Source organism: Apaloderma vittatum, unplaced genomic scaffold (genome assembly GCF_000703405.1).
Source record: "Apaloderma vittatum isolate BGI_N311 unplaced genomic scaffold, ASM70340v1 scaffold27154, whole genome shotgun sequence".
NCBI classification, from domain to species: domain Eukaryota; kingdom Metazoa; phylum Chordata; class Aves; order Trogoniformes; family Trogonidae; genus Apaloderma; species Apaloderma vittatum.
In genome coordinates, this window is record NW_009712534.1 from 1,124 (window position 1) to 24,896 (window position 23,773).

General features: G+C 41.3%; 2 protein-coding genes across 2 annotated transcripts in view; one reads left to right on the forward strand and one right to left on the reverse strand.

Annotated features, from left to right (window-relative positions):
* Positions 1–241: 241 nt before the first annotated feature.
* Positions 242–4,166, forward strand: MALSU1 (mitochondrial assembly of ribosomal large subunit 1; the record flags this gene model as incomplete). The annotated part of the gene is made up of 3 exons (XM_009868036.1): positions 242–420; positions 2,693–2,774; positions 3,947–4,166. Coding segments are annotated over 3 exons (440 nt in total), but the record flags the coding sequence as incomplete, so codon positions are not given.
* A 5,835-nt stretch (positions 4,167–10,001) lies between these two features.
* IGF2BP3 (insulin-like growth factor 2 mRNA binding protein 3) overlaps positions 10,002–23,773 on the reverse strand; it is a gene marked incomplete at its 5' end in the record, with an annotated part of 109,084 nt that continues 95,312 nt past the window's right edge. Inside the window, 5 exons of the mRNA XM_009868037.1 lie at positions 10,002–10,478; positions 11,395–11,508; positions 12,835–12,966; positions 16,416–16,490; positions 20,362–20,481. Of these exons, the coding sequence (XP_009866339.1) occupies positions 10,377–10,478; positions 11,395–11,508; positions 12,835–12,966; positions 16,416–16,490; positions 20,362–20,481 (543 nt within the window). The remainder of the gene's footprint in view (positions 10,479–11,394; positions 11,509–12,834; positions 12,967–16,415; positions 16,491–20,361; positions 20,482–23,773) is intronic.

Here is a 23,773-nt window from a genome sequence, read left to right on the forward strand (position 1 = left end):
ACTGCTATACCTAGTGGTAGAGTGTTAGTTACCAGAAGAGTGCTTAGTGCTTGGTGGTTTTAAAAATGATTTTTAAAAATTTGCAATACACGTTGCATTGACAGTATCAAACAAAACTCCCTGCTGAGTGGCTGAGCTAGTCCGTAATTAATTTCATTGCTGTTTTGTTTCTTTGTAAGTGGTTGATTTTTGCAATTAAAATGATAAATGGCTGCTGTATTACTTTTTCTGTCTGTTCCAGATTCTGTTCTTCCAAAGTTCAACATTGACTTTGTTGTATCTCTACTGAGGCAAGAAAATGCTAAAGACATCGTTGTCATCCAGTTACCTCCAGAAATAAAATACTGTAATTACTTTATAATTGTGAGTGGAACTTCAACACGACATCTCCATGCAATGGCACATTATATGCTGAAAATGGTAAGACAGTTCCTGCTGCACTCGCTGGGTTTTGGGGAATGGTTTTAAGTTTGTGAAAGGAATTTCCCCAGCATTGCATCTATAGGGGTGTGCCAGACAAGATGAAACTAATTATCCTTATTTCATTTAGTCCTGAATACATCTAGTAACTAACTGTAATTTTTTTTTTCTTTTAGCGGTACAACTCAAAATGTAGAGAATGCATTTTAAAAACAAACCTTGCTGTATTTACAGTAGTGTTGACATTAGCTGTTGACAGTTTAGTAGCTAGAACAAGAGTGATGTGAGATGGTGCTGACAACCTGTGCCCGCTTTTGACTTGTGTCCAGCAAGCTTCAGAGCTATTCCCCCTCATTCGAAATAGCTTAATCTGACTGTTCTCAAACCCTAAACTCTAAGCGTTCCAGGTTCTTAGGTATGTCATAAGGCTGGAAAAAAGATGGCATGTTATGAGGCACAGGAGCCCCTCATGGCCTTGCTAAAGCAAACTGCTGGTCAGTGGTTGCCATACTGGGCTCATCCACGAGGAAAGGAGAAGCAGCAGCCTCCATCCTTCCACAGAAGTCTCACACTGTTTGGCTTTGCTGGAACGGAGCTTTTCAATACAAAAACAGAGGTCAGGATAAAAATACAGGTGGAACTTAGGGATAAGAACCAGACTAGGGAAGGGAGAAACTTTATGGCCAGGAAAGATCTACGCATACTGAAATGCAGAGGTGCTCATGTGTAGTGCGACGTCTTCCTGCTTTTCTTCCAGCAATGTGTAAATGGCAAGGTCCCCACTGCTGCTTACCCCTTTCTGTCTGGGTTCATGCTGGAGGAAGAAACTGAACTTTGCTTTATTGTTATTACACAGCCCTTCAAGACAAGGCTGAAGGAAACCTTGTGGTGGAGATCAGCCTTCCCAGCCTCTGCGACACGTGGCTGATGGCAGTGCACACCGGGCTCTTTGGTTAGGAAGGTGTTCAGAGACTCTGACAATTCCCTGCTTTTGAGGATTTCTCACAAGCTGTCTTAAAGAAAGGGAGGTAGAACTAGTTCTGAATTGCATTTTGGAAGTTCTCCATTCTGGTTTGCAAAGAGAGCCATTGTCTGGCAGCTGGCGTTAGGTCAGAATGACGAGGAAGAGTTGCAATTTGTGATAATTGCTTTTCCGGTGAAGTGAGACTCGTTTGCTAGCCAGCCATGCTGTTAAAACCGCTTATTTTGTGTTTTGTCTTTCATGGCAGAAAGGACTATTAGAGCTACAGAGTCTCACTCTTGGTTTCCTTGTGGCCTTGTGCTGAAGTAAATGTTGTGTGGTTTATTTTTTAATTTCAGCTTGAAAAAGGTTTCCATAGTTTTTTGATTGCTTCAACTAGAAACAAATTAGAAATGTGAATAAAGGAGCTCTGTAAAGATGCAGTTAACTCCATGCCGTTGTGTTTGGGTTTTTTTCTATTGATGCTTTTTGTAAAAGAACAAGTAGCTTACGGCCAGATCTAAAAGTGACAGTACTTAAGCCTCTAGTTGTCAGAATTCTTCAGCTCTTTATGTACTAGGTGGGGAGAGGTGAGCCTCTCAAACTGGCAGCTGTGAAAGCCAGCACATTGTGTAGGGACCTGACTACTTTGCCCTCGCTGGCCATTTGCTCCCCTCGCTCACAGCACTTTGTAGCTCAGAAACCTGTGCGCAGGTTCTGCTTTCACCCCATCTTGCAGTGGGCGTGGAGAGCCTGCACCCAACCGACAGGAGGCTTGTCGAATGCCTTCCTCATGGCATGGTGTGAAACTTGTTTTCTCCCCATCTCCTTCAGCCTGAGCAGAGGATAAGCTTGTCTTCTCCGTTTCTGCATCCTTTACTAGCCAACGTAAAACAACAGTGAGGTATCTGAAATTAAAAAAAAAAAAAAAAAAGCTTAGTGGTAATGGCAGCTACAGGGAAGCAGTAACTGAAAGACTGCTTTAAAGCTAAGTGATTGTATTCGTATTCATCTTGCAAGAAAAAAAAGAGATACCTATAAAATTCGTGGATAACTTTATGGGCATTCTGAGTGGTAAGTTTCCAGATTTGATAATAAATCCCATTGAGAAATCTATACTTATTTTCCAGTGCTGCAAGGGTATATTAGTTATTTTTTTTTGGTGTAGACTCCAGAACCAACATGAAGCAATCTAACCCTTTTAAGATTTAAAACAACTCTAGGCAACTCAGGAAAGTCAGCTGATCTGTTACGTTTCAGTGCTTTTAAACAAACAAGTATTTAATTTTCTGCCATTGCTTCTTCTGCCAGTACAAGCATCACAAAGAAGAAGGTGATCCTCATGTTCAGATTGAAGGGAAAGAGACAGATGACTGGCTGTGCATTGATTTTGGTAAGTATTTGTGTATCTGACAAATATGAAGTTCTGCATGAGCTCTGGTTTCTGTGGGGAGTTCGCTCTACCCTGCTGTTCTAGCATTCCAGGTGTTGTTTCTTGAACTCATTGAGACACTAAATAAGTTTTCACTTAAGATCATTGGCACTGAGAAGAAAGCAGTAATTACTCTTCAGTGGCTGCAACAGGTCTTAATAAATTTAAGGTAGCAATAGTAGAAAGTCAGTTTTCTCAGGTTTGTATTCCTGTTTGAGTCAGGGGGGGCTCTTTGTGTGCTGCTCTAGTAGTGAACTACCGAACAGATTTTTCCAGTGCCCATATCATACTATAACATGGAGTAAAACCTCGTCCTAAGAAATTCAGCCTAATTCTTTATTCTGCAATCATGAAACTCGACACAAACATATAAGACTTTACATTCAGAAAGTGTGTCTCCTTCACTGCTAGCTCTAGAATCTCACCCTCTAACTTTGTGTTTTGGTTTAAAACAGGACATGACTGGCTGAGAAGCACCATAGCCAGTGATGTTAAGCCTTGGTTACTGTCAGTGGTTTTGCGAATTATGACTGAAAACAAACTGAAATGTAAGGGCATAACTAGAAAAAAGTGCATTACAAGTACTCTGGAATTAATGTTTTCTGCTGTTGTTTGCACAGAATTAATGAAAAGCTGTAAGAAAAAAACCTCATTATGTCAAAGTTGGGACCTTTTTCATTACAAAAAAAAAATCCAAACAACACCTGAGAAGTGCAGGCAGCACACCTAAGGAAAATTGCTTGGCTGTAGCTGAATGTTGTTGCTAGCACAGGAAAGCTGAAAGTCCATCTCTAACTTTAGGGAGAGGACTTTCACCTGATCTACTTCCTTCCATCCTCTCAAAGTTATAACTTCTTTGGTCTGGAGTCATGTGATAATGCTTTAATTAAAACCCTAGTGTTACCCCTCTCACTCTCCTGATTGTAGTCTTCAAGTCTTTTGAAGGACTGAGTGATTCCTAACACTGTTCGAGGACTGGAATCAACAACTTAAGGAGATGCCCCCACCAGCTGACCTGATACAGCTGGTCACAGTGCGGGGAGGGGAGGAAGAGTTGAACTCTTTGTGCAGCTGGAGGTGTGGCAGTGCTTTACAGTTCCTTGTAATTTATTGTGGATTTCTCTTCTGTGCAGATAGCATCGTGCTCCATTTCATGCTGCCAGAGACACGAGAGGTTTATGAGTTGGAGAAGCTATGGACTCTTGGTTCCTATGATGACCAGTTAGCACAGATGATGCCACAGCCACTGCCAGAAGACTTCATATTTGGGCTGACTCCTGACAGCAGTGATCATCTTGAGGCAAGAACTTAATGTGGCTGCTGAGTGGAAAGAGAAACGAGCGTGCCTTCATAGCTCTGAGAGAGCGTACATTCTTGTTTGCTGGCTTAACAGACACTACAGTTGATCTGTAAAGTAAAAGTACCGAGCAGCTTGTCCAGTGAGTCTGCAGTTGATCATTTAGTGGATGCGGCTAGGTAACATTCTGAATAAGCTGCAAAAACGATACAAAATCGTTGAAGTTGGCAGAGACGCTTAAGGTTGAGTCTAACCACAAAATGACAAAGGCGTCCTGCAATAACGGAGCTTCCTGGGGGCCGTCAGTGTCTCAGTGGAGCATGCAGTAGGGCAAAGACAGCTGTGAAAGCTACTTACCCTGAAACTCGTGCTCAGCTTCTACACTGATTGTTTTTCTAGCGTCTTTTAAAAATCTGCCTGTACGGGGAGCACAAAAACGACTTGAAAGGTGTGAAGAAAAACTATGTGAAATAGTTTAAATGAGGCTTCTTGTGTTAAGCCATTTGCTTCTGGTCACAATGAAGCAAGTCATGCTGGAGTTGGAGGAGAGAAAACACTGGTATTACTGAACACATAAGAGCCAAGAGCAGCAGTGACAAATAAACGTGTCTTAACTTAATGGAATAGTAAGTCAGTTTTTCAATCAAGGCCAATCTGGTTTGGTTTTAATAATAATAAATAAAAAAAAAAACACCCAAAACCTGGAGAGCTTCAATTCCTTGTCTTCCTGTTAACATTCAGCTTGTTCTAAGTGTGCAGTTTGCTCTTCTTCTAGTTTTCCTCTCACCTAGTTTCTGGAAAAGGACGCTGAGGCAGTGTGCTCTGGCAGCGTCAACATTCAGTGCCTGTGAAGTGGGTGACAGTAGTTCTCAAGGAAGCCACCAGTTCCTGAGCATTAATCGCTGCTATTGGACTGATGAAGCGCTTCCAGGGCTCGTGGCGCGGTATGTTCTGTGACTGCTGATGGTCTAATGACCAGTGAGAAAAGCTTCAAGACGGTAACAAAACTGGTTTGTGTAAAATGAGGTGCTTTTCTCCACTCTGGGACGGGGCTTTCATCGCTAGGTTAGGCTAGCTTCTGGAGAAGCTTGCTCTGCCGTACGTCAGGAAGCAGGAACAGTAGATCCTGAGTTTAATCACCTTTTCCTCGTAGCTCCATGAACTAATTCAAGCCCCATCTGCAGCTTTTCCCTGCACAGCAACTGCTGTTTGTAATTCTCCAAGAAAGTCAACTTGGTTTTTTTGAGCTTCTGGTTCTGTTGGTTAGGGAGGTGTGTTTTATTTTCTTTCAAATAATAATAAAAATCTACACCACTAAAAAAAACCTCCCTCATTTCTGACCTGTTATGTTTTTTGCTGTGTCTTGCCTCTGCTCTTTCAGGAATAATTGACCCCCACCAAGTTCATCTGCTCTTTGATACAAGGAAGCAGATAGTTCTGCAAATTAAACAAGGAGCATTTATTAACTGTAGTTAAACTAAGCAGATAAAACATCTTTGACCGCAAACTAAAGGTATTGGTGCTAAGTCTGACCTCCAAGAAAGGTTTTCAGAATGCTCCATGGTATTTCCAAGTAATTCACATGGAGGAAATAGTGACGAGTTCTAAATCAGGCATTTCGTCCGAGGAGGGATATGTAGGAGTAACATCGGTTCATTCTGTGAAAACATTCGCCTTTTACTGCAGCTACTGAAGATGGGTAACACAAGCGGAATAGAGGCAGGTTCAGCAAATGTTACACCATTATATGAACCCACATCTAGCAGGCAGAACCGCACACAGTATCCTGTCTTAAAGAGCACAGTAACAAAAGGAGCACCCAGAAAAGAATGGTACCAGACGGGGAACAGCTTCTGTGTGAACAGACCAGGAGAGCTTAGAGCTGGAAAGGGATAATAAATAGTCTGTAAGATAAGACCAGAAAAAAATATAATCAAATGAACTGAAGGGACAAAAAAAGTAAAATAAATGAAAACGTATATACTGTCAAAGCACATTGTGAACAGGAGTTACAGAGAACATCCTATGGTTGCTATTAAATAATCAGAGCTGCTGGCTCAGGAAGAGAACTTTCTCATCTCCCATTTAACAGCAGCAGCCAGAATCTGTGCCAGGCTACTGCAGTGCCCCAGCCAGGTTACCTGCCTGGCTTGGTGAGCCCTGAGCCTGACCCTCTTAAAAGCTGGGACCTAGGAGCTGAACAGGCTGGATGATCAGTACAGTGCAACATCAAACCCCTTTTGGAAGGAAAACATGGGAATGGGCTCCGTTCTGTGGACCAGGCGGCTCATGTAAAGTAAAAATACTGAGCAGCTTGTCCAGTGAGTCTATAGATTCCTCATTCAGTCCTTCCCTGCGCAGATTTGGCTCTGTGGATAATCCTTGATGATGGGGGATAAACAGGAGAAACAATTGTCAAGGTGGAACTTCTGTCATCGTTTTCACTAATTTCCTGCACTTCATTTGAGCAGCTTTATTATCAAGCAGTGTTTGCATCCATCAGTTGAACTGACCTCTCCGTTACAGTGCAGCACGAGTGCTTACTCCGCGATTTTTCCCGTTAATTTAAAAATCCTGCACCCTAGTACCATGTCGAAACCATGCTGTCCTGCACAGCTTCATGCATGCTTCATTTAATGGAAACTAACACAAAGAGCACATGCCTTTGAAATTGCGGCTTAGGAATAAAAGCTTTGGAAGGTTAGAAGCAAATAAAAGCATCATGATGAAGCAAATGCTGAAAAGGCGTTTAGCTGTCACAAGTGCACCAGTGATACAGAGGAAAGCTTAACTTCTTATGTCGCTCAAATGGCGGGGATGCTGGTTGAGGAGACGGCTCAGTACTGGCATGGAAAAATGAGCTTATGGAGTCACCTGTGAAATGCGATACCCTACGCAGTGTCTTCTACAGACACAATTTCTTCAGTTCCCTCTTTCTGCTGGTTGGCCGCAGTAAATGAGCTGTGAAGACAAGTGGGAGGGTGCAGGAGTTGGGAAAACGAGTTTTCCGCTCCTCTTTGAAAGACAAAATTACATTATTCATGATGCTCCTTCATTTCCCAACCCCTCCCTCTCACTCTGCAGCATTCAGTTAAGGATCTAATCTCGTTTCTGTTCCACACAATGTTGACAAGGAGCTAAGCAGAACGGCAGTATCCCCTCACTGGCAAGTGGTGTGGTGGTGGTAGGAGCAAGACACAGGTTGCCATCACCTCTGCTTGCTTGTGTGTGACTGGTTCTAGGGCCATGCTCATTACACAGCTTCATCATGCTGAGAGCACCAAAGTAGAGACTGAGTAAAAAGCAGCCAAAAACCTCCAAATGTAACTGCAATTTAGGTCTCGCTTCTGTTAAAGATTCCTTCATGTTTGCTCTGGGTCAGGACTGTCGAAGACATCCCTTTCACAGCAGATCAGCCTGAGTGAGCCACGTAAGACTGAAACCCTGAGCTCCAGGTGTTACTACAGACTGTGCAGCGTTGGTGCGTGCAAGCAAGAAGATGAGCTACAAACCACCCAGTCACTGCTTGACGTCATAACCAGGCTGCTGGATGCCCGAGCACTATGGAATACCTGTGGGCAACTGCTCATCTTTATCCAGTTATTATTACGGACAGAAAACCAAGTTGATCAAAGCGCCACCGGTATTTAGAAGAGTCTGTCTCTGTGCCTCATTAATTTAAAAAAACACCACACAACTTTATCTGATGATAGGAGTTAAACTCTTTATTCCATTCAGAGGCATCTGGCAAGTGGAGCTGCATTGGGGGGCACATTACAGATGAAAAATGATCCATACTTTGTGGATATTGAAATCATTTACAGTATTTACTTTCTAGCTATTCCCAAATACTCCAAATTACCAAGTCTCAATTGAAAAGAAAAACATGATTTACCATACTAAGTCTAGAAATTTAAAGAGAGATGACAGTATTTAAATCAGCAGGTGTAAATGCAGCGCCTATTTGTAAAGTATTTTTTATGGAAAATAATGAAGTCAAATCCTTCTCAAATATTAAGAAAGGAACGTCAGACTGACTTAAGCCTCAACAAAAATTAAAATGCTATGACTTTTCATACTTCAGTAATTTTAAATTCATTGTAAGAAAAAAAATTATCCTAAAGGCTAGATGAAGGTCACTGTCAAAAAAGGAAAAGAAACTCATTTTTCTTTGCTAAAACTACAACATAAGTTTGTGGTTTTTAAACCAATTAGTAAAGAAGAGATGCAGAAAAAACACTTCAGACCATTTTCAAAATTATCTAATCTGTACAACAATGATCTTTGGGAAAATTATCTAGTCTATGTAGTAATGCCTCTATTTCAACATGAACCTAAGAGGTAGATAACAAAATGATGAAACAAATGTTTTTGCTCGTTGTGCCCCTCAAATCAGTGCAGCATGGTGATTCTGATCATCTCATGCACAAAAAACATCACAAAAAAAGGTTCAGAGGTAATAGCATGGCTCTGTCGACCACACACATACAGGCGCGCACGCGCACACACACACACACAGCAGTCTTTATGCACCATGTGTTGCCACATATTTTTTTTTTCTTAAACTGAGGTAGACTGAAGTTTATTGTAGAAACTTGAATGTGTCACTATTACCACAATCATCATTCAAATTACATTCGGAAATTAAAAAATTTGGTAACTTTCCTGTTATCCCTGCCTTTTGACAATTATTTTTTTTTCCTTTCTTCTCTAATGGTTGGTTGCAGAACGTGCATAAATCCTGCTGCATCTATTATAAGCCAGGCTAGAGAGGTTGTTGTTTTGTTGTCTTTCATTTGTTTTTTGTTTGTTTTTTTTCCTTGTAATAGTTTTTCAAACCTTCAAAGTGGCTTAGTGTGGCCCATAACAGCGGCTGGATATGTAAACTTAGCCTTTCATTATCTTTCAACGTGATCAAACTCTGTTTGACCTTCCCCCATCGTGGTAACTGAAAGCAGTATGATGCGATCTGCTGGCAGCAGAGACCCTCGTGGCCTCAAATAACGCTCTCGCAGACCGAGTGTTCTATCCAACTGAAGATGAAGCTTGCTCTTTGAACAAAATGGCAAAGTCCAAATGGGCTGCAAATGGTTAAATGTAGCATTATTAGGTAGTGATGGTCAAAGGCACAAAGGGTTCATGCATTCAATCAAGTAGCACAAAAAAAAAATTCAGCCTCTTGCAGCCTTCTAAATTTTTCCCCCAACCCCAGCCTCTTGCCATCACTTCCTTGTCCTGTTCCCAAAAAAGTACCGTCACAAACTTTTTCATCCCATCTTAAAAGAAAACTAAACGGCATTGCTGCTATCAGAATGTTGGCATCATTCACTATCTTTTGAACATTCACTGAATTTTTTTTTAAACAAATGATGGTGTTGAAGCCCTCAGAAAACCTGAGGCTATGTTTTTTTTACCCACCTTACTCCCATCAGCCAGCAGCTAGAAGTGCTCTACTATATTTTTACCCCGATAAGCCTGTAGTACTCCTGGCTGGTGGCTGATCAAATTTTAATTTTTTTTAAAAAAATAAAATGCTCAAGAACTATTAGCTTTATAAAGTATACAAAATACCAAAAAAAAAAAAAAAGCAAAAAAGGAACAATTTCTCATTGAGGTACTAAATGCCTGAGGTAGTTTAGTAAAATGCATATTTATCTTTTTATGCCCTGGCCAACACCATTCAACACTTCCCTTAGGTTATTCATGGCAGTGTTATGTAAAAATGCAACCAAATTCTTTTTAAAAAATGCCACTTGTTTCAACGTTGGGACTAACACTTAAACTCTTGTTGATACCCTTGCTCTAACCCTAGCCCCACCCGCAATCCCACCCTCCAAATGTGTTTCTTCTTTTATAACTGGACCTATAAGAGCAATGCCTGTTCTTTTTTGTTGTTGTTTTTTTCTTTTCTTTTTTTTTTTTTAAACCAGTGAACTCAGAAGAGAAAGCTTCATTAAACCAAGTTCTAAAATTGTTGGGGAATAATAAGAACAATAAAAAAGACTAACGAGTTTATGTTAAATTGTGAGAATAGAACAAAAGGGAAGTGAAGGGGTCCTTATTTTAAAGCTGGGTTTCAAAAGTTTGAGAGAGCCTAAAGAATACATTCTCAGAGACAGCGTTCAACGGTTGCCTGGTCCTCGAACAGGTGATTGGCTTGGTGGATCTTCTGCATATAACTTCAACAGGTGCTCACCACCCGTCTCTCTGTCGCACAGTCTGTCTTTGGTCTGGCATCTGTCTCTGATGGGCCATTTCCTAAACCTTTATTTTCGTCTCGGCTGAGGCTGTCCGCTTTGCAATGTTTTTTGCTGTTGCTGCTGCCTTCTTACCTGAGCCAGTATTTCCTGAATTTTTCTCTGAGCAAGCTGAAAGGACATAAACAAGAAACAACAACCCGTCATGATGCCGTGCTGCAGCGGCTGCTGTTTACAACTGGCTGTAGACGCTACTGAGATTAAGAAAGTCTGGGATAACTAAATTCCTAATGGTGACAAGATTGCTCATTAGTTAAAATATACTTGGATAAACCATAATCTAGAACTTAGTTTTTCTTCTTTTTCCACCTATCACCACCACCCGCATGGTTAGTTTTCACGTCTATAACATGAGTGTAGGAAGATGACCGCCAACATTAAGATTACTGAAGCTACAGGCTACTTTCATTTTACTGCTCTGGAGGTACTAACATTTTATAAGAATCACTATTTAAACAGAGAATGGACAAGTTTTTTTTATACACCAGGGAATCCGAAAGGTCAGACTTAGAGGACTTACCAGCCCTCCCACCTTCTTTCTGAACTACAAGTCACCTGCAGCCAAGTGTCAAAAGGAATCGGTCTGAACTAAGAGTTACTCGAGGGAAGGACTCCTGTGATCCTTTTCTTTATGACATTAAAATCAACAGATTTGGGCACTGTGAGCATATTTCATATACAGGTGCAGTTCTTGCCAGGTGCTGTGAGATGGCTTTATCTCCCTTCATCTGAATTTCGGTCCAATCACAACCTCAGTTTTCTTCTGCTTTGAAAGTTTTAGCAGTGCCAGAGCCTACGCATATCGATAGGAGAATTTAAGGAGATTGTTTTACATAGGTAACAGTGCAATATTGTTATAAATCTCTCACAGGCATGAGGAAAGTTTACTGTAGCAAGACAGCTAGGGGAACCTGGCAAGCAGTGCTTTATGTATCCTGAGTAAAAATCTTCCAGCCTGCATGTGGATATGAAAGACAGCTCATGGAAACATCAGAGTAAAACAGAAATTTTGTTCCAGTCCTCCTACCTGGCATGCATAGAAGTGACCAGTTATTTTCACAACCACCTGATCATTTTCATCAGGTGTCTGGTCACGAGGGACTACAACTTCTGCACTTGTCAAGTTTTGAAGCTCGTTTACCTATAAATAGATAGAAGAAGTCAGAAAATCTTGAACAAACAAATATTCCACAATCACCAAACCTCAAAGATATTGCTGACCACAGAAACAGCACCCTGAGTTACGTTTAAACAAAGAAACCCACTAATAGAAAGCATCTTTGTGGAGCAGCTCATGCTCTGCAAGATGAGCCTCTTCTCTCTAACATAAATTAGCACCGAGGTCTCTAGATTTGTAGAAGTGTTTTAAAGCCTAAATACAACATACAGAAGGTGTTAAATGCATGACTTAAAAAAGCAAATACATGCCACCATGTTTACAGTTGAGTTTGCAACTTTAAGGTCAGAAAACTCACACAACGTATAATTTAGGGAAGGAAAAATGCCAAAGTATTTAGACATTTTTCCTTGAAAAAACCTCCACGAGATGAAGAACTCCAAACAGAACACCAGGAAGTGTTCAAATTATTTTCAGGAGCCTGTCATCTTCCATTGTGTTAGGTAGAGGTCCAGCTAGAGTCTTTGCCCTGTTTACTTTCATTTTATTTTAGTCATGCATAGCATCATTTAAATAAAAAATGTTTTAGATTAATAACTCTTCAGAGATGTTTGTCTTACTACTGCGAGTAACCAAAGAGGCCACATTGCCTCCTGACAGGTAACTTCAGAACCCGTTTGCACTCAAGGATCTTATAGCTCCTGACTGATAATCATATGAAAACACTAGAGTAGCAGCACGTTTTTGGGATTGACAAATCTCAGTGATGTTATTTTATGCAACAAACTGAGCCTAAGAAATGTCATCAATTAAGTTGAAGCAAAAATACATTGGCGGGTTTTTTGTAATACTGGGATCTGAACATGTCTTAATCTCCTACCACTTATTTAGAAATTACGCTTTCGCTTCGTTTTGGCCAGAAACATCACCTCCGGACACAGTGGAATTGATTTTAATTAAATGAGATTAGTGAAATCTTGCAAAATCTGGCATAAGCTAAGGTTCATAGAAACAGGTACTGAGTGGGAATGTTGTTCATTCAAAACTGAAGAACTCCGTTTCTGTTTGTGAAAGCACTGCAGATTTGACTGGGACTATCAATTTTTGTTAGACTTTTTTTTTTTTTTTACTTTGGATGAAATAAATCATTCTATGACATCAACTTCTCTTGACTCCACGCTAGAAGAAGCGAAAGTGCACAAATACAGCTAAGAAAATAGCACCTGCTTTGATCTAACTTCAAATAATTAGCTATTAGTTAACTAAATGTTTAAGCCTTATCCATATTTCTGCACACTGAAATAAGAAACATAAGTGAACAAGACTAAAAGGTTTATTTCAGCTACTTACTGTTTTGCCTCCTTTACCAATAACTCTACCAGCAGCATAGGATGGCACTTTTATATGAGCCTCAAGTTTCACTTCTTCTTTAGGTCCAAAGAAATTTTCTTCTTTAAGTTTTCCATAAATTCTCCCTTGAGCCTGCAAAAATGCTTTGAGTTAGAGAATGTGCTTACTGAAATCTGGTCAGCTTCACGAAATTCTGCAGAAAGAAGAATTCTCAGTATAGAACCCTGACAAAGTGTTTTCCCTAATAAATACAATCACTATTTTTCTAAAAGAAGCCTGTACCAAACAAGGAAGCACCACTGTCCAACTTTAAAGAGTGCACGACAAACCAGGGAATCGCAGAGCAATTTAACAGAGTTTGATATTATTATGCTTTTCAGTAGAAATATTGCTTTTAAAAGAAGTTATTGCCTGTCTGCGGAGGCAAAGAGTGGTAGAGAGAAGAACAACTGTCTGGCTGAAGCAGTTTTTATTACACCCAGAAGCACAGAATGCAATTAATTGGCTCAAACACATTTTTTTAAGGATGCTAAATCAATCAATCAAACAAACAAACAAAAAAAAAAACCCACACCACCACAAGACCCCGCGCCCCCAAACAAGTTGTGGGATAAGATTCCAATTACAGCAAACAGCTTACTTCTACAATCTATTACAATATACTGTTTAAAAATAAATAAATCTGAGCTTGCTCAATTATCTAAAGTGAAAAATCAAACTGCCTAGATCTAAATAGCACCATGAGAGCAGAATTACTCCAAAGAGCATGGAGTTCCCTTTTCTGGGAAACATGCAAGTGCCAGGTAGCAAAAAAATGTCCACTGAGACTAAGCTCATGAATCTTGCTGATTTTTAAATACATTTATTTCCTTATTCCCTGCTGATCATCAGGGAATTCTTGAGAAACAGTAACCAGATCTTCTAGTCTGCCTCTTCCAGATGCATGAAAAGAACATTTCTATTGTGATACTGAGGAGAGGTGCTCTGTAAACACCACAGAGCCTTTCCAGTTCAGATTATCACCTTCTTTAAGTCACTCACCAGCCCTGTTGCTGCTTACATGCTAAACCCAACCATTTACTGGCCACTACTGCAATGAAGTATGAAAAATCCAAAAGGACTGCATCACGTGATGACTGTTTTAAGCAGTGGCAGCTTATTTAATCTTATTTCTGGCTCATGCCCTAAAAGCCTACTGAAGTTCATGCTACTTTAGAATGGGTAAACTGAAAGACATTTTGTGGCCTTGGAGCTGAAAGTAGTCAGTATTTTGGGTAAGTCAGACTCCATCTGAAGTGCATGGAAAAATCTGTAGCACGTGGCTTTGACCTGAGTGGGATACTGCAGGTTGTGGCACCGTGTTACAGCAGACAAAAGCTATCATCTTTCCAGTGAGAAAAAAGACTACACAAAAGCTGTACAAAAACTCAGTGTGACTCCCATGTCCTGGCATCATCAGCAGCCCTAGAATCAGAGATTCTTGCTCCAGGCAAACACTTGAAAAGTGTTTGCCAAGAGCAGATAAAATACTGCTCCTAGCCATCACCTTGAGCTGGAGATTCTGAAACTTTTCCCATTTTTTTTGAAGACAAACAGTAGCCCGCGTAGCCCTTTTGATTTGAGCAGCAATGCTTTTCGTGTGCATAACACCTTAACAACCTGCACAGGCTGCAGGGCTCAGCGAGAGAGGTACTGCAGGTCAGAAGCACGCATCGCTGCTGAACTGGAAAGCAAGGTGGGATGTTGACTTTCTGAAAGATGATAGATGTCTTTCCAACATCCCAAATCTGTCATCTCTTGAAAAAGTCTTTAAGGAAAGGGAACAACATAACTGGTCCGAAGCTCCTTCACAGTAAAATAGTGGCTGAAATGCATTGTCTGCACTAGATTCTGCTTTGACTGCACATGTCCCACGTCCAAGGCACCATTAACGTCTCTGAAGATCGGTGTCACGGGTGTACCCAGACTGTAGGGAGCACTGCAGCGGAGGCTGTGCGCAGTGGCACATTCTTTTCCTGCTGCCCTGTTAATAAATAGCCCCACAATCTCCTCAGGCTCCTGCAGCTGAGGAAGAAAGGGGGGTGGCCCCTGCAGCCACCACGGACATGAATCACAGAGAGCAGAACACAATGTGGTAGGGGAAGGACGCCAAAGTCTCAGGCTCTGGGATGACGAGAACTGTTTACTCTTCTGGGCAGCAGCTACTCCCTCTTCAAGTCAGCTGTTGTGCACCCTGCTTACATTCCTGGTGCCCAGCAAGCAATAGCCTATGCTCCAAGACAGAGTAGACCCCTCTTAAGCAGAACTTAAGGACACCATTGGTGAAGCTGGGCCCTGACTTAATGCATGACTCTGGTTAACAGTGGTGATAAAAGAAAGGCTTGAACTTTGACGATATAGGCTGGGGAGAAGAGCTGTCAAAAGAGTTCAGTGGGACTTCGTCCATCATAAGAAGGAAGCCTGAGGACAAGCCTTTTGTCTGCATGAAAAGTCAGGATAAGGGATGCCTAAATCTACTGCTACTGCTCGAGGGTAAGTTCACTTATACCTGATGGAAAGAAAAGATAGCCAGAATCTCACTTTGTGAGATTCTCAGATCACAAGAGCACCGCACAGGTGGCCAAGCCCACATGCACGCAGAAAACCTTGAGGAGGCAGAGCTTCTAAATTATGCTTTGTCTTCAATAGCTTCTCAAATATGTGTGATAAGTGAGCAATAATCCCAAATGCATCTAGTATGCCCTTACCACTGCAAAATACCTGCCCTGATACTTCTCCAAAACTTCTAAAAGGCATTAATGAAACTGGTTCTAGATATGCCTGAAGTTTGTGCACCGCCCTGAATCAAAAATACAAAGACCAAAATGAGAACAGGCAAGAGAAGGGTGCCAGGACACAAACTCTCAGGTGACTTTCTACCTGCTCTGGGCCTCAACTGTGACGAGGCTGGGCTGCTGCACTGAGCTGTCTGCACCGCTCCTAAGGTGGGCAACTCCTTTTGCGGTAACTAGATTTATCTCTTGGCACTTAAGGCAGAAGGCCACTCCAAAACACAATTTGAACACAGATGGGATAATCATGTTGAGTATCTCCTTGTACTTGTACTTGTAGTGGAAATACAATTAGAAATCTTACATTTATCTGTAGAGCTACTCAAAATGCATTTTCCATTTGGCACAAAATAGTAACCTGGGAAGACTGTGTCTCTCATCTTGTCAGCTTTATTACTTCTGTTTAAAACACTAAACTGCTGCACCTATTAAGACAGGTTAGAAAGACTGAGCAATTGTCCTTTAGGTAAAAGGGAAAATTAGAAATGTAAAATGGTCGTATTTTTATTTCCTGCTGCCCTGGACTGAACTTACACTAAACCCACCAGTTTTCAGGTGACCAGAATGTGGCCTCTGATAGTACCATATCACTAATAATCATCTGAGATACCTTTTAGCAAAACCAAAGCAAAAATCATGTGTTCACTAAAATTCTAGATAAAAAGATGATGCTTGGAACCAAGTGGTTTTCAATATTGTCCCGTGCAGTCCAAAGACCACTACGAAGAGACAAGTTTTTACATGTTGTACCTTGAACTGAGCTTCCGGAGGCCCAGTGATGATAACCATTCTCAGCTTGGCATCTGGTCCTTCAGCAGGGGCAATCTGGAATGGATAAACATAGCTTTTGGTAGCTGTCTTTTGAAGGAATAGCTTAAAGCCACCTCCTCCCCATTTCAGTCTCACATTCTGTTCAGGAGTGAAAAATTATTCGTTACAGCAGCGGCAGCATTACACTTCAGTCATGATGGGTTTGTTCTTTTTAAAGTGCATTAATTAGCTATAATGAAGTACTGAGAAATTGGCTAAACTGTAAGCAAATTTACTTCTGAAAATTAAAGTCGTAGCTACTCATCCACATATGGCAAAATCCCACAAGCTGTTTTCATGTGGCTACAAGTGATGTAAGACATGTAGTCTTCAAAAAGACAAGCATGGTTAATAGACTGTGGCTCTCATCCCTGGCCGCTAACTTAAATAGTCTTTCTAACAAGTTTTGCTCATTAGCAAAAGTTTGTGTCGGTCCCCCTGAGAACAGAAGATCACATTACTGTTGTAACTAATCAGATCCAACACATTCCTCTATACTGGCCAATGAGTTCGCAGATTCCAAGGGGTTTGTATCTACAGACATTTATTTGTGTGACCCAAATAAAAATTAAGCTCCATCAGACCCGAGACGGAGACGCCTGTAAGGTTTTTAGCAGTTCACGTCACCACAAAAGTAAGATTTCTGTGGGTGTTGTTCTCAGACTCCAGTGGTGTTAAATAATTCAAACTAGCCTCTGACATTCTGGATGAATCTTTTGTTTATCACAACTGACATTTCTATTGTTGCATCTAGTAGTACATAGCTGCTGTTGAATGGGCAATGTATTAAACACTACAGGATTTCATCTTGGCTGTTGGCATAGGGATGTTATTCATATTTAACAGCTGTAGTTTATTTCAGACAAATTACTAGTCACCATGTATCATTTTCACTAAAGAATTTTGCTAACAGAAGTTTATATAATTATTCATATTGTACCCTAAGATGCAGAAGACATTACATACCAGTTATCTGGTTCGCATATTTATTTTTCATACAATTTCTGCATTCCAATTGGCTATATCTAAAAATACACATTCATTTTACAGCACTACATTATATGACACGATGTTGTGGTAAAGGCAAGCACAGATTAAATCTACTCATTTTTGGAACAGAAGTATTTGAGAGGGGCAAAATTTTGAGGCACACTGAGGCAACTGTTTGAATAGAGCTCAGCCTGATAACTGCCACCCATGTAAAATGGACACTGTAGTTTTCCTCTGGGTCACCTGTTTTCTTAGTGAACACGAGCATTGCCATTGAAATTTTAGGAAAAATATTTCCCATCAGGCCTTCATTAGATCTTACATGTGTTTACATGCCCTGTGACATTTCTTGCTTTGCTTTTATCTTAGAATATCCTGTTCTCAGCAGCCGACGTAAAACAAGGCCAAGGGCTGCTAAAGAGACATCTACCAACTAACATTTCTATGTCTGAAGGGGCAGCTTAAGAGAATTTTTAACTTCTGAAAGCTGACAACTTCATACACCTACAACCTAGAACACTCATCCTAGCTCCTGCAGAGACAGGAACAGCTACTCAGGGAATCATTTATAACCAAGGAGATGCCAACAGCTCCCAACATGTCTTTGCGCTGTAGTAGAAGTTGGGCAGCAGACAGCCACGAAATCTGTCTGGCTCCTCTGCTGAATAATTCAGTCTGCTGGAGCCCCACACCGAGCTTGCGTTACCCAAGCAGCGACCCTCAGCACTGGGACCCAACCTGAGCTCCTCAACAGCCACGCACACCTCCGAAGTGATGGGCTGGACACTGCAGCCTTACGCAGAACCCTTGGGCATCTGCAGTTTATTTAGTCTTAATTCAAGGCTGACCAGTTTGATCAGGTCTACAAAGCTCAGTGCAAGCCCAAAGAGGATGTGTGGGGATGTAAAATGTTTTCACCTGTAACAATCTACAGCACAACTCAAAACAAGTTCTGAGTGTCATGCACCGAAGCGTACAGCCTCCACAAAGCACAATGCAAAGTTAGAAGTTACTCAGGCAACACTCCCTCCTACTCTTAGCTAAAAGCACAGACTCCTTGATGACTCACAATGTATTGTTTTGCTCAAAGGTTATGATAAAGGGCAGGTGGTCAACATAGGGGAAGTTCAGAAGTTTTGAATAAATTACTACTACCATATTTAACATTTTATTTTCATGCAGAAGCAAGTGTGCTGCCCCATGTCGCTCTGTAACCTTACTGATGAAGTTGTATTTTTATTTTAATTGATAAAGCACACATGCAACTTCCCAATTTAGCAAGCATACCCTGTGTCTGTGCAGTTCTTTACTTTATTCCTACTGAAGGAACAAAAGACCAGAGCTCTAGCAAGCTTCTAAGTGAATTTCAATTAATACAGATATGTTAAATGCGTTGGGTAGAGGGGTGCCAACCAGTAGAGCAAGCCTGAGGCCACTGTTAGCCAGATGCGTGAGAAACATGGGAAACTCCCTTTCCACTAAACTATCTTCCAAGGACCAACTACAGAACTAGTTTGGACGGGTTCTTGGAGATCCAAGATATTTCATATTTTTCCCTCCACCTAGCAGTATCTTCCATATACCACTTGATCTTTAAATACAAACTATGGGAATGGAGAGAGAAAGAGGAAATACATGTGGCACATTACATCTCCATGCAAAAAGTCAACACCTCTCACTTTCTCCAACTCGCATTTTTTCCTCTAAAATCATAATTACTAGCACTCCACTAATGTAAACCATCTGGGTAGTATAATAACTATTTAATGTACTGCTCAACAGAGGATGGAATTAGTCACTGTGCCATTGGTTGACTGGTCAGTAAATGGACTGGCATTTAGCAAACTACAGGCAAGACCCATTCATCTGGGTTGCCCAGTTGTTTTGCTCTGCACACTTAGATGAACACCTTCCAAGCCAAGCTCAGCTTCACCAAGCTCTGCTCAGCACAGCCAGCTCCTGCTCCTCTGCCCCTGACCTTGGGCAGATCCCTGCCATAGCATTCCCTTAACAGGCCACATCCTCTGAGAAAGAGAATAGGAGGGGAAAGAAAAGACAACATTTTCTTATCCATTCATTTATATAACTTTTTTTTTTTTTTTAGTTTAATTTAGGCCAGAACATGTTTTCTTCACAGCACAAAATAGCAGAACTGGCTATTTACAAGGAAAAAAGTGTCTAGAGAAGATACTCATGGTTACAACATTAGCAGCAGAAACCCAAAGCCTTGCTACAACTGCAACAGGCACTAACGCAGCCTGGCAGGATTTCACCAAATTGACTAAAACTCAGACTTAAGCTTCAGTTAGGTCAGCCTCTGCAAACCACCTTGTTCTCAGTTACATTGAGGCGGTCAGCACACAAACAGCTGGATGTTAAAACAGGGTGCCGAGGTAAGCATCGTGTTAAAGAACTGACTGACCGCAGGAGCTCGGACTACACTGGTGATTTTAAAACACAAATGCTTCAGCATGGAGCCATCTGAGCTTGACAGCCTAGACCAACCCATCTGGAAGAAAGCAAAAGCAACCACAGCGGTAGGAGACTTCACCTGTGCTGCTGTTTTTAGAAGGGGAATTTACCTCACTTTGCTGAAAGCAAGAAGAAAGCCTTCAAGCACTGCATCATTAAGACTTAAGTCTGTTTCTAAGAAATCGAGACCACCAAAGTAGTTTTCTTTGCAGCTTATATTTCACACCTCAGGAGACGTTTGAAAACATGCTTCTAATTATCTTGTCTCAAGGAAGATTAAAAGATGATTTATAAACAAACGTACCATTTATCACATCACATTCTAAGCACAGAGTGGGGGAGGATATTCACAAAAACACGGCTTGTGCAAACTTGCCGAGAGTGTCGTGTAGAATAGACAGAAAGTTAGTCAGTGTAATAATACCTTAATAGATGCGCCTGCAAAACGAGAAAGTTGTTTGATGTGCTGTCCCTGCTTGCCAATAATAGCTCCAACTGCCAAGGCTGGGATGAACAGATGAACAGTCTCAGACTCGGGCTGTTGCTGTGGGGAAAAAGGAAATATGCAGTGAATGTTTTTGAACATTACAAATCAGACTGACAGGAAAACAGGTAAGGAACAGGCATGCATGGAAATGAGGGGGAAATCTTATGATGCCCTCTGATGTCTGACTATTAAGGGTTTGGCTTTTCCTGGGAATCACAATATTCACAGAACGTGAAAGAACAGTTTGAGCCAAAAGAGGATTCTTTCATCTTTCATAAAATGCTTGCAAATTTTAATGCTTGGAGTTTTAGAAAACAACTCAGGTGTTGCTTCCTTGTGAGGCTTCCGTTCTTACCTTTCACTGTCTGGATTCTCTTCCACATGCAAGACTGCAGACGAGGCTGCTACAAGCAGAACGGCTGCAGCCCAAGCAGGCAAACTCTTTCTAGTTTTCCTAGTTATTTTTTTTTTTTTTAATTATAGATTGTGCTGAGAGCAGCATAAAAAGCCTCAGAGTTACATATACGCTACAATTTCCTTTGTGTGGGAGTGATCTGGAATGATAGCCAGCTTGAAAACTGCCAGCAATTCCTCCTGTGTAACATTATGCAACAGTTGGAGCTTTGGCAGCAGGCCTCAAGCAGGCTTGTAAATTAAACGCCAGATTAGGCGTCCTTAAAATCAAGGAGGACCCTAACATTGCACCCTCTGGGTAGCAGGCACCACCGCAGCTTCCTACTGCTTTCGAGCAGACGTCCCAGCTGGAGAGCATGACTTAATGTGCCTGACATCCCCTCTGTGTGCCGCACAGCGATGAACGAGCTGCAGGGGAACACACGCCACGATACGCCGTAACTATTTTACCCGCCTCAGAGGAGCTCGTCTTAGACTAATGGAGCGCTGCCGAGTACGTGCTACACCACCGTCCCATCAATCCGTCCCATCAATCCATCCGCTTACACCAGGGGTGCTTCTCAAAAGCATTTCACACAAGCCCGTCTTCAAACTAGGAGATATTTAAGACCCCCCTTCTTTTAGAGCATTTCTTCTTTTATGTAGCTGTCTTAATGTATTTCCCAATTTTGTTTTCTGCTCATCCTCAACAAACCAAAGCCATCAATTCCTTTTCCTGACAAGCTATTTGAATACATTACTGCCATCCTCATCCTCGTTTTTCTCAGTGCCCGTCATGCAGAACAGCCCGATCACCAGTGAGCAGAGCACGTGGGACCACCACATTCATTTAGCTTTCCTCACTTGTATATTTTGGTAGGGAGACAGACTCACATACGGAAGCTCACCGAAGCAGCTCTTTCGGGGATATTTTCAGAAAAAGCTATGCTATATGCAACACAAAGCAAAAAGCAGCTGCAATCCTTAAAAAAAAAAAAAAAGAAAGAAAAAAAAGCAAAAAAAAGCTCTCTCCTCTTATTTTTAAATCTCAGCAACCTCTTTCAAGCAAACTCCTGGTGCTTTAACTGTAAACAGATCGGAACAAAATACTTGTTTCTAAGTTTCGCCACTTTATTTTTGGTAAACATGAATCAACTGTAACCTCAGGGGAAACAAATTTCAGGCTCAGTTCTGTATACCAGGTGAAGAAACCCCAAAATAGGATATTGAGAATAGAAACACGTTCTGCCAGTTGCTTTAGGTGATTGCAACGGTTGCACAATTCACCCTGTGTTTTCACATGTACAAGACACCAGAATTCACAGACAGTTTATACTGGTTTAAGCCTGTGTTTTTCCCTGGACAGAGGCTGCAGCCCTCCACACAGTCTCCCCACCCAATGCCCCGTGTGCTTTGTGGCCAGCAGGACTGCAGGTCCAGCTGGTGGGTCCCTGCCCCAAATAACCAGAGCATCACACAAGCAGCAGTCCTGGAAGAAGGGAGGAAGCAACAACGATTAGGTCAGGGCATGGGAAAAGGTGGGAACACCCCTTTTAATCTGCCTACAGATCAGCTTAAAATGATCTCAAAACTACGCCCTGAAACTGCATGTTTGGAGTGAAAGCTATCAGTCACTTTGCTATATGTTAAACAGCTTTCCAGAAGATTACTCATTTTCTCATCCTATTATTACAAGCATGCTGTAAGTGTACTCATAGTAAGTCATTTTACATGTTCATTGTAAATCTAGCAAGATGCATTTGGGTTTTTTTGGTTTTGTTGAAAGGACCCATACTAACTGCACTGGGTGCAGAGACACCGTCTCTTTCCAACCCAGATGCAGCCAGCTTAGCTACCCTTTGCTTGCTCTTCTCCACGATCCCTACCTTCAGTCATCCACGCATCCTCCAGCTCCTGCAAAAGTCCACTGCCAAAATTTTCTCTACCATGTGCAGCTCCAGTCACCTTATCCCAGCTAAACTGAGCTAATACACTCAGATTTCCCAGCTAATTCATACAACACTGCTACAAATCAAACACGTAATTCAACCTGAGTTTAAAGCGTGCACAACTTCTACCCAAACCCACCTCCAGACACATTTCTCTACTGTAGAAACAAATTAAACTTTCTTACTTTTTTTTTTTTTGCAGATATTTCCTGCCTTCCCTCTGTTGCCCATCTGCCTGCAGCACAGTTTTCCTCTCTTCTTCCCGAAGCTTGATTTCAAGCCACTTTCTTGGCTAGACTCAATTCACCACCGAAATTCCTTTTTGCTGCCTCGCCCTTAAATATGGGCAAAGGCAATGAAAGCCAGAAGATGTACATGAGACTTTCCAACTGTAGAGTCAGCTCACTGTAGTCCTCTCACCCCAGCTCTCCTCAGAGTTTTGACTTGTTGATAAAGTTCCTAAAGGACTTTTTAATTGGTTTTGTGTGATGGAGCATGGTTCTTGAAGATTCAATTTCCATTTTGGTGTACTAGTGATAAGTATTTATTAAGGAACAGTGGAGAATTTGTCAATACTGAACTGTTCATACCTTGTAATTTTTCACACTCTTGTCTGCAGAAGTGCATTGGCACGTACGTATAAGCAAATTCATCTCTAGTATAACCATGTCTCTAAGGTCCCTTCCAGCTTAGGCCATTATATGATATGATATGTGGGATTTAGAGAGATTATGGCCATTTCCTTACCCACACTGGTTTTTAGCCATTCAGAAAATCACACAGTTTGATCTGTTTTTAAGGCACGAACATCAAACCCAACAGCTCTTTCTTTTTTCTTCAGGCAGAAATCAAGTCTAGCTAAGGCTTTTAAGAAAGTATCATAACATCAAGCTCAATTTATTATCTGTCCACCTCCTTAGCCACAACAATTTTAAAATCCTTTTATATTTACTGGAAGACTATCCTCCAACAGAAACACATCAAAATGTAATGCAATGACTACACCA